This window comes from Hemitrygon akajei, chromosome 2 (assembly GCF_048418815.1).
Source record: "Hemitrygon akajei chromosome 2, sHemAka1.3, whole genome shotgun sequence".
Taxonomy (NCBI): Eukaryota; Metazoa; Chordata; class Chondrichthyes; order Myliobatiformes; family Dasyatidae; genus Hemitrygon; species Hemitrygon akajei.
The window spans coordinates 47,008,908-47,020,132 of record NC_133125.1 but is presented as its reverse complement, the minus strand read 5'-3'; the positions used below and the strand labels follow the sequence as shown (position 1 = coordinate 47,020,132).

The window sequence follows — 11,225 nt, the reverse complement described above, 5'->3', positions numbered from 1 at the left end:
TTTGGCTCACTTTGAAAATTCTTGACAGTACAATTCCATAACTCATGACCACAAAGCAGCAGGTAATTTCAATTGATCCAGGCAGGAGCCAGATTGAAAGAGCTCTACTTTTCCATAACCATTAAATTTGTTACCTTACCACCAGGCTTTGATCTTGAACTTTAGACCAACTTTGGTCATTCTGACAGATTCAGTATTATCTCTAGCATTAAAAAGGCACAACTTTAATGAAAACACAGTACATATTTTCAATCTTTCATAAGTACACATCACAATGACATGAATTGTAGGAAGGCACATCATTAACTTAATGTCTGCAATCTTTTCAGTGACAGTCTGTGACTGGGATAGAAATCACTTTGTATTGAAGAGAATTCTTCTTATAATATCCATGTGATCATCTGGATCATGTGGCTGTCCTGAGCAAGTTTTCTTTATTAATACTGGGTTTTCTTTCTTGTCTCTCACATGCCAGGTGACAAGATGTATTAAGTCCCAGTGATCTAACTTCCATGAATCTTGAAACATGTGAGCTTGTGTTTTGAAAGCAGAATCTTCCATTTAGTGAGTTATTGGTCAAGTGGATACATAAAAGTTTTAGTGATTCACTGATATCATACAGTAATATTGTGATGGCAATGTTAATTACAGGTAGATGTAACCTGTCTGATCTAACAAGATTGCAGGTAGAATTTCAATACGATAGGCGTTGTTGTACTTTAACTGTAGTCAGATAAATGGATCTTTTATTCAAACTTTAACTAAAAAATTGAAGTTTAAAATGTTATCATGACTTTCACATTCTTAGTTATGAGTGCATTTTGCGTATATTCCCATCTATTTTCAGAGAAGATTCACCAGAACGATTCTGGGAATGAGAGGGTTAACATATGAGGAATGTTTGACCGCTCTTGGACTGTACTGCTTGGAGTTTAGAAGAATGAGGGGGGACCTCATAGAAACATTTCAAATGTTGAAAGGCATGGACAGAGTGGATGTGGCGAAGTTGTTTCCCATGGTGGGGGAGTCTAGTACGAGAGGACATGACTTGAGGAGTGCAGGGAGCCCATTCAGAACAGAGATGCGAAAAAAATTTTTAGCCAGAGGGTGGTGAATCTATGGAATTTGTTGCCACGGACGACAGTGGAGGCCAAGTCATTGGGTGTATTTAAGGCAGAGATTGATAGGTATCTGAGTAGTCAGGGCATCAAAGGTTATGGTGAGAAGGCGGGGGAATGGGACTAAAGGGGAGATTGGATCAGCTCATGATGAAATGGCAGAGCAGACTCGACGGGCCGAATGGCCGACTTCTGCTCCTTTGTCTTATGGTCTTAATTTTAAGTTCTGGGCTAAACTTTGAGTTGCTGGCATGCTGGAAGTTGAAGGTGATGGGGGCAAAACATGCATAGAGGTCTCACACACACACAAACACACACAACCGCAGCACACACACTCAGAAAAGGAAATAGTAGGCAGAATGTGCCACTTGGCCTCACAAAACTGCCTCACCATTCAAGATAATAATGGCTGATCTGCACCAGGTTCACCTTATCTTCTTGGCCAATTCCCCAAAGGCCTAAATTCCCCAATGTTCCAGAAATGTGTTCACCACCTCTTTAAATACTCCTAGTGATCCAGCCTCCACAGTCCACCCAGATGTACAATTCTAGAGATTCACCATGCACTATGTGAAAGAAAATGATATATTTGTTCAGGTTTTCTGACCAATTAGATTGAGTGATAAAGAAAGTATGAGTCAATTTCAACTTGACTATTGAATTGAAGCTGAAAACTTGGGGATTCAAAATTCCAAATTCAGTAGAAAAACCTGCTCAAGAAGTTAATCAGAGCAGGAAAGGTGACTAATAGCCCCTTCAGCTACATCCTGATGTGTATTTGTTTCCAAGCACCTAATTCTGCCCTTTTAGACAACTCTAGCAAATCACTCTTAACATGAGCTCTCCAATCGTCTTGAAGGTTCGACCACCCCACTCTCCCTGGTATTTTTTTTTCACTTTCTGTATATCCCCCATTTGTTCAGCCACCATGGACGTTCACTCCCATACTTATGGAATGTCATGCATCTTTTGAAAAGCTCTCTATCCATCCATTCATTCACCCGAAACAACACATTCCATGAATAAGGTCTTTCAGGGCAGTGGCCAAAAAGGCTACCACAAATATCACAGTATTTAAAGAGGTAATTGCTTGGCAGTCACTTAGCTCTTTGTATGTGAGTTCCAAGTAGCTTGGAAAATCATTTGGTCCCATAGTTAAACTCACTAACCCGTCTTAAATATCACTCTGGACACATGACAAATGTACTAAGATGAGAAACTCAGCCCTCCAGTGGCGCTACATATGCAGAGTCTTACACAGTCAAGTTGGATGTAGAAACGGAATGGAAGCAGCTTTCAATACAATTAACCATTACATTCCTCTGCATCTGATTCCAAAACCATGTAATCATGTGACTTATAATTCAAACCACTTGCCTCTTTCTAAATCACAGACAGAAAATCTAAACTGCATTGCTTTGCATATAAATACCAGGATATTTGTTTAATATTTAACCGACTCAAGAGTAACAGTGTTTTGTGTTGCCTTTTACCACAGTAAATGTAAATCAGAAAGTACCTTATCATTAAATTTTATGATTTTTTTAATTCTTGGAAACACTAAAGCAGTGCAGATATGGCAAAATTAAACTTAAGCCAGTGGTTCTATTGTAAGATCCCTTTTACCAAGGAAGCTACTGTTCTTTAGAAAAGTAGTTGATGGAGGATTCAGCATAGCCTATGCAGGGTCAATTCCTTAAATACTGTGAATGTCATATAACCAGCTGAAAGATAAAGGGTAAATTGATGGAATCCTGAAATAAGCCGTTTTGCTCTTTGAGGTCTTCATCTCCCAGGTGGAAATAAAGCTTTTTGTTCTTCCTACATTTATTTAATATATAATGCATTGAGGCAGTTTCATTTTTATCACTGAGTATAACTTGCTTATAAACAGCATGGCAAATACAAATATTATCAAATTCTATCTAAAGAATCTGCAAGATTCTTGTTAAGTATTCTACTCCTTTGAAATGTTGTAGTAGAATTCACGCAGCTTGTGTTCCACAGTAACAAATCCTGGCCGTTCATTTGCTCTGGAGAGACAAAATAGAAATGCAAAATAACTTACAACTTGCAGTAGGCTAACCTAGCAACATAATGCCTACTTTCTTTATATAACATTCCCAGATACAGTTTGTCTCCTGCTATTGACAGACTGATAGATGAGAGATGTTATCAAAATAAGATCCTCAGCAAATTACAACTTCCACCCAGCAGTGAAGGATGAGGCAATCCCAGCAATGCAACACTTTACTGGATGTCTCGCTGATGCTCCTGCATTTAGCCTAATGTCTCCCTCCTATATTAAAAAGCTATTTCAACTTCTTTTTGAAAAGCATGCAGAATGTGAATTTTTAGAAATCGAGAAGCAAAGCTAAAGGTAGGATCTGTATTTGAAATACACTAAATAAGAACAGAAGCTATTTTTTATCATTTGGAAATGGGTTGGAGAGGTTAATGGATGTCAAAGGACCTGATATAGATATTGTGAAAAAACTTGCATTAATGTAGAATCTCCCACAATCTCAAGGTGTCCCAATATGCTGTTTAGCCAATGAAGTACTTTTTCAAACTGATCCAGAAAAAATGCCAGAAACTTTCATTCTCCAGATTCATTTACTTGTTGTAGTGATGGTGTATGGAAGATTAGAATTATCAAGGGGAGATCTTTCCACTCTTTTCCAAAATTTGCCATAGGATCCTCTACATACACTTGAAAGGACTTAGATTTAATAGTTCATCTTAAGGACAGCACCTTTGACAATGCAGCATTTGTTCAGTTTTAGGACAAATTTTGTCCCCAATTCTCTGGAGTGGGATTTGAACACACAACCTTTGGCCTCATAGAAAACAAATATGTTAATGAATCTCTGATGATCACAGAATGTTGCAAAGCTCCATCAATTGTCTTACAGGTGTCAAAGGGCAACGAACTGGGAGTAGCCGATTACAAGCATGTAAAATCTGAGTTACTTGGTGTCGTGTCTTTCACTGCTTTGGTCTTCAGCTTTTATACAGCACGGAGAAAGAGCCTTCGGCTCATGTGTGTTCATGCAGATCAAGGCGTTCATTCAAGCAAATTCCATTTCCCAGCACTTGGCCCGTATTCCCATGAAACACTTGTCATCCATGCACCTGATGACATGTTTCTAAAATGTACCTACTATATCTGCCTCGATCACATCCGTTGGCAACTTGTTCCATGTATCTACCACATACTAAAACAGTGGTCTCCTTAGGTTCTTGTTAATCTAACCTTAAAACTATGTCCTTCAGATTTTGTTTCTCCAACCCTGGGGGAAAAATTACTACTCACCCTATCGATGCTCCTCATGATTTTATAAATTTTAATCATCTCTATGCGATCACCCTCTGAGTCTTCTACATTGCAAAGAATAAAAGCTCCAACTTTTCCCTGTAACTCAGTCCCTTGAGTTCTGGCAACATCCTTGTAAATCTCTTTTTCTGCACACTTTGCAGTTTGATCATATTTCCAATCACTGGTACCAAAACTGAACAATATACTCCAGCTGTGGCCTCACCAGTGCTTTGTTACATTGCAACATAACCAAACAACCTCTATATTCAATGCCAAGGCTGTTGAAGACCAACATACCGATAAGTTTTTTTAATGCCCCACCTATCTGAGACACCCCTTTAAGGAAACTATGCACTTGTACTCCAAGATCCCTCTGTTCTACATAAGTACCTATACGAGTGCCTACATACAAAATCAGGAACCAAAATGTCGAGCATGATGGGACTAATGTTCTGAGCTGAGTACATTTCAATGCAAAGAATATTGTAGGGAAAGTGGATGAGCTTGGGATATGGATCAGCACATGGAATAATGTCATTGCTGCCATTAGTGGTTACAGGAGGGGCAGGACTAGCAGCTCAGTGCTCCAGGGTTCCCTTGTTTTAGATGAGATAGAGTGGAAGGGATTAAAGGGGAGGGGTAGCACTATTAGTCAGGGAAAATGTCATGGCAGTGCTCAGCCAGGACAGACTGGAGAACTCATCTAGTGAGGCTTTATGGGTAGAACTGAGGAATAAGGAAGGTATGACCATGTTAATAGGAGTATATTATAGACCACCCAAAACTCCATGTGATTCAGAGGATTTGTAGAGAGATTGCAGACTGTTGTAAGAAACACAAGGTTGTGATTTTAATTTTCCATATATTGGCTGGGACTCCCATACAGTAAAAGGGCTGGATTAGAAAGAGTTTGTTAAATGCATTCAGGAAAATTTCCTTTATCGGTACATAGAAGTCCTAACTAGAGACAGTGTGATACTAGTTCTTCTATTTGGAACTGAGACAGGGTAGATGACAGAAGTTTGTGTAGAGGAACACTTTGTATCCAGTGATCATAATGCTGTTAGCTTCAAGGTAATTATGGGAAAGGATAGGTTTGGGCCTGGGTTGAGATTCTAAACTGGAGAGAGGCCAATTTTGATGGTATCAGAAAGGATCTGGCAAGTGTGGATTGGGACAGGCTGTTTTCTGACAAAGGTATATTTGGTAAGTGGAGGCCTTCAAAAGTGGAAGTTTGAGAGTACAGAGTTTGTATGTTTCTGAGGATAAAAGGCAAAGATAGCAGGTTTAGGGGACCTTGTATTTTGAGAAACATTGAGGCCTTGATTAAGAAAAAGAAGGAGGTGCACAGCAGATATAGGCAGGCAAAGACAAATGAGGTACTCAAGGAGTATAAGAAATGCAAAAGGACACTTAAAAAGGAATTCAGGAGGGCTAAAAGACATGAGGTTGCTCAAGCAGACAAAGTGAAGGAGAATCCGAAGGCAACTACAGATACATTAAGAGCAAAAGGATAGCAAGGGACAAAATTGATCCTCTGGAAGATCAGATTGGTAATCTATGTGTGGAGCCGAAAGAGATGGGGCAGATCTTAAATGGATTTTTTGCCTCTATATTTGCTCAGGAGATGAACACAGAGTCTATAGATGTGAGGCAATGTAGCAGCAGGGTCATGGACCATATGCAGATTATGGAGGAGGATGTGTTTGTTCGCTTGAGGCAAATTAGAGTGGATAAATCTCCAGGGCCTGACAATATGTTCCTCAGGTGGGAAGATAGTGCAGAAATTGCAGGGACCCTAGCAGAGATATTTAAAACATCTTCAGCCATGGTGAGGTGCCAGAAGATTGGGGGATAGCTAATCTTGTTCCATTGTCTACGAAAGGTAATAAACCAGGAAATTAGTGAGTAGTGGGAAAGTTATTGGATGGTGTTCTAAGGAAAGGATACATACCTATTTGAATAGACAGGACTGATTAGGGGTAGTCTACATGGCTTTGAGTGCGGTAAGTCATGTCTAATTAATCTTAGTGCTTTTCGAGTAATTTACCAGGAGAGTTACTGAAGGCAAAGCAGTGGATGTTGTCAGCATGGACTTTAACAAGATCCCACATGGGAGGCTGGTCAAGAAGCTTCAGTCACTTGGCATTCAAGATGAGGTAGTAAATCGGATTAGACATTGGCTTCACGAGAGAAGCCAGAGAGCAGTTGTAGATGTTTGCATCTCTGACTGGGGACCTGTGACTAGTGGAGCGAAGCAGGAATCGGTGTTGGGTCCATTGCTGTTTGTCATCTATATCAATGATCTGGATGATAATGTGGTGAAATTGGTGGATGACACCAAGACTGGAACCATAGTAGACAGCGAGAAGACTATTAAAGCTTGCAGCAGGATCTGGGCCAACTGGAAAAATGGGATGAAAAATGGTAGATGGAATTTAATGCAAACAAGTATGAGGTGTTACACTTTGAGAGGACTAATCAGGTTAGGTCTTACACAGTGAGTGACAGGGCACTGAGGGATATTGGGAGTACAGATCCACAATTCCTTGAAAGTGATGTCACAGGTAGATAGGATCGTAAAGAAAGCTTTTGACATACTGGCCTTCATAAAACAATGTACTGAGTACAGGAGTTGGGATGTTATGTTGAAATTATATAAAATGTCAGTGAGGCCTAATTTAGAGTATTGTGTCCAGTTTTGGTCACCTACCTACAGGAAAGATGTAAATAAGATTGCAAAGAAAATTTTCAAGAATGTTGCCAGAACTTCAGGAACTGAGATATATGGAAAGGTGAATAGGTTGGGACTTTATTCCTACCATGTAAAAGATTGCGGGGAGTTTTGATAGAGATATACAAAATTATGAGGGGTATTAATATGGCAACTGTAAGCAGGCTTTTTCCATTGATGTTGACTGAGATGACAACTAGAGGTCATGGGTTAAGGCTGAAAGGTGAAATGCCAAAGGGGAACATGAGCAGGAACTTCTTCACTCAGAGAGTGATGAGAGTGTGGAGCAAGCTGCCAGCGTAAGTGGCGAATGCAGATTCGAATTCAACATTTATGAGAAATTTGGAAAGGTACATGGATGGGAGGGGTATAGAGGGATATCGTCTGGGTATAGGTCAATGCAGATTAATGGTTTAGCATAAACTACATGAGGTGAATGACCTGTTTCTGTGTTGTGTGGCTATATGACTCTACCCAAGGCCTTTCCACTCAGTGTGTAAGTTCAACCTTGATTTGTCCTTGCAAAATGTATCACTTTCCACTTACCTGAAGTTAATTCTATTTGCCCTTCCTCAGGCCACCTACATAGCTGATTAAGATGCCACTGCAGTTCTTGATACCCCTCTTCACTGACTATGAAACCACCTATGTTAGTGTCACCTGCAAGCTTCATAACTATTCCTCATATATTCTCATTCAAACCATTAATATTGCTGACGAATAAAAATGGACCCACCAATAATGACTGGCCACACCATTAGTCACAGGCCTCCCGTCTGAGAGGCATCCTTCAACCATCTCACTCCATTTCCGATTATCAGACAATTTTATATCCGGTTTGCTCGCTCTCCTTAGATGACATGTGACCTAAACTTCCAGAGTAGGCTGCTATGTGAACTCTTGTTGAAATCTATATATACTACATCTACTACCCTCCTCTCATGAACCATCCTCATCATCTCACAAAAAAACTCAATCAAGTTCCTAAGATAAGATCTTCCACATACAACACCTCGATGGCTACCCCAAATGAAACAAATGTAACGATATTTTATCCCTCACAATGCTTTCCAGCAACTTACCTAATATAGATGTTAAGCAAACAGGTCTAAAATCACCTGGCCTATCCTTGCAGCCCTTCTTAAATAAAAGTAAATTTTCTATCCTCCAGTCTTCTGGTGCCTTTCCAGAGGGTAGTGAGATTGCAAGATCTCAGCGAGGGCTCCTGTATTTTCTTCTCTAGCCTCCCATAGTGTTCTTGGATCAACAAGCGTCTCAGTGAGGGCTCTGCATTTTCTTGTCCAGTTTCCCATCGTGTTCTTTGATATTTCTCATCCAGACAGGTAAATTTGTTTACTTTCATACACCTCAACATGTGCAACACCACTTACCTTTTCACTTGGGAGAGTAAGGGGAAAGCACTGAAATAATTAACTCTAGGTCTAACAAAAAATAAATTTCTGCCTGCGTGAACATGATTTCCCTCTATATGATTTATTTCATAACAACTTGCACTGGGTATTTTGGGTAATAAGTCACTTTGATCAGACAATGAAGTCACTTGGTACATTAACTGTTGCCACTACAGCTCATCTCGCTGGTATGAACTAAGAAATCCAGCAGAGTACTGCTGAGCCTTTTTAATCTTCCCCTCAGCTTTTACTGTCTGTTCTAGGCCCTTCCCCTTACAAAATGGGTTATTGATTACTCAACAAATTAATAACCTACCTCTGTAACCCTTAAACTACACCTTAGTTCTGAGCCATATACAGTAATAACTCTAGAATAGAAACTATGGTATATTTTCTTATAAATGGAATCAGAAGATAATGGAAAATCATTTCATGATTCTTAATCAGCAATATCCGAGATAAGCAGAGGGCAGAGGGTGTAAAATAACTCATGTAATGTAGGGTCTCTGTTTTGCTACAGATCCAGCTGAAAAAGGGGGGGGGGGGGGAAATACTCACTTGTATGTCCAGCATTCTTGCATCAATTCAAACATTTCAACAGGACATCTGGCTGGTATTTCCAATCGCCGGCCTGCTTCGATCATTTGTACAACTTCTTGGCCCTTCATTCCCTGTGCAGATAAATTCAGGCTTTTTTAAGACATTTTGCAGTCAAATATAATGAATAATGGACAACATCTTACAGCATTTGATCTGAGATATGCAAAATAGCCTTAACATGAGATGCCAGGTAGAGAGTGCATGTTTCATTATTGCAGGTCAAAGGTTCACAATCCTGCCTAATCAGCATTTGTGGGATTATTATCAACCCCTCACAACTTTACTGGAATGACTTATAAACCCTGGGCTAATTCCCCCTCACCATCACACCATTCTCCACATGTTCAGCAAATGATTGGCATGATGTGCTCGAAGTGCACTACATCTGCCAAGGACTTCGCTCGCTTGGATTTGTTGTCTCAGATCACTTGAACCACAACACACGGGCCTTAAGGGCCTTGAGAAAAACTCTTCCCCTTCAGAATCTCTTTCAAAAATTCTTCCCTTTCTTTAAAACTATGCTTTCTTATTTCTCAAACACCAATCTTAGGGTAAGTTCCCCTAGCTACTGTATGTCCCTTATAATTTTATATACCCCTGTTATCAGGTCAGCCCTCACCCTCCTTTGCCCCAGCGAAACCAAGGCTCCCCATAACTAATGTCCTCTAATTTGGGTGACATGATGGTCAATGTCCTCTGCCCTCTGTCCACGGTCATCCCATCCTTCCTAAAATGCAGCAATCAATTCTAATGCAGTCTAACCAGTTACAGCATAATCTCCCATCCCTGATCTATGAAGGAAAACATGCCCGATCCCTTCTTTACCATCCTATCTACATGTGTTGATACTTTCAGGGAACGATGAACCTCAATCCCAATGTTCTTGTGTTCATCAACACTACTTAGTGCTCTACTATGTACTGAATGTGGACCCTCCCCTCAATGTTTGACTTCCCAAAATGCATAACCTCACACTTGTCTAAGCCAAATTCCATCTGCCAACACTTCACCCATCTTTCCATCTAACCTGTATCCTGCAGTAGCTCCTACCTTCTGTCTCATCTACAAGCTTACTAATACAAAACTCATAAATTTACATCCAAGTTATTAAAATATATCACAAACAACAAATGTTCCAGCACTGTAGTACACCACTTGTCACAGAGTTACAATCAGATAAAATATCTTGTCACCATTACCATCAAGCTAATTTAAGATCCAATTAGCCAGCTTGCCTTAGAAATCAAGTTCAAATTTATTACTATCTGACTCTACATATAGACAACCAAACAAAACGAAGTTCCTCTTAAACATTGGAAACAACGTTTCTCATATACCTAAACCTTCTGTACTAACCACCGTGCAGGACCTTGTCGAATGCTTCAGCAGGTTCACATAGATGATGTCTACCAACTTGCCTTCATCAATCTTCTTAGTTGTCCCCTCAAAAAACACATAAAATTGCTGAAACATGGATGTCTCCAACACAAAGCAGTGTTAACTACCCTTGATCAGACCCTGCCTTTCAAAATGTACATAGATCCCATTCCTTCGAATTTTCACCAGTACAGTGGATTCCAATTATACATCTGACCAGTACATTTTGGCCAATTAAGCAGCAGCCCCAATTAACCAAAGTTTCATGGAAATAGTTAAAAAGGTATAAAAAGGACAAATTACCATTTGACATGGTAAAAAATTATGCATTTAAATGAAATAAAGATTGAATTGGAACACTACCAATAGTACTGCAGTACTATTAAACTGTGTATTAGTTCCCAACAGTTATGGACAGAGAAATTCATTCAGTGTACGCTGCCGTGTTCTTTTGATTGACTGTAAGTGAACAAAATCAGCACAGACACCAAGAGCTGATAATGGACCTCATCCTCCATAGCTTCATTTTCATTGTAACATTCAAGATGATTCCTGATACCTTCATAGTTCCTAACCTGAAGTAGTGAAAAAATTTATTTCTCACTCCAAGCCATTTCTAGCATCTCCAAGACTGGATGCTTGAAACCACAATGAGCAAAACTGAA

The 11,225-nt window shown here is 39.8% G+C and overlaps 1 protein-coding gene across 2 annotated transcripts in view; it reads right to left on the bottom strand.

The window, feature by feature from the left end:
- Positions 1–208: 208 nt before the first annotated feature.
- syk (spleen tyrosine kinase) overlaps positions 209–11,225 on the bottom strand; it is a 127,797-nt gene continuing 116,780 nt past the window's right edge. For both annotated transcript variants that reach the window (XM_073071884.1, XM_073071891.1), the window contains 2 exons: positions 9,142–9,254; positions 209–3,151 (listed from right to left, as the gene is read on the bottom strand). In XM_073071884.1, the coding sequence (XP_072927985.1) occupies positions 3,076–3,151; positions 9,142–9,254 (189 nt within the window). In that variant the 3' untranslated portion in view covers positions 209–3,075. The remainder of the gene's footprint in view (positions 3,152–9,141; positions 9,255–11,225) is intronic.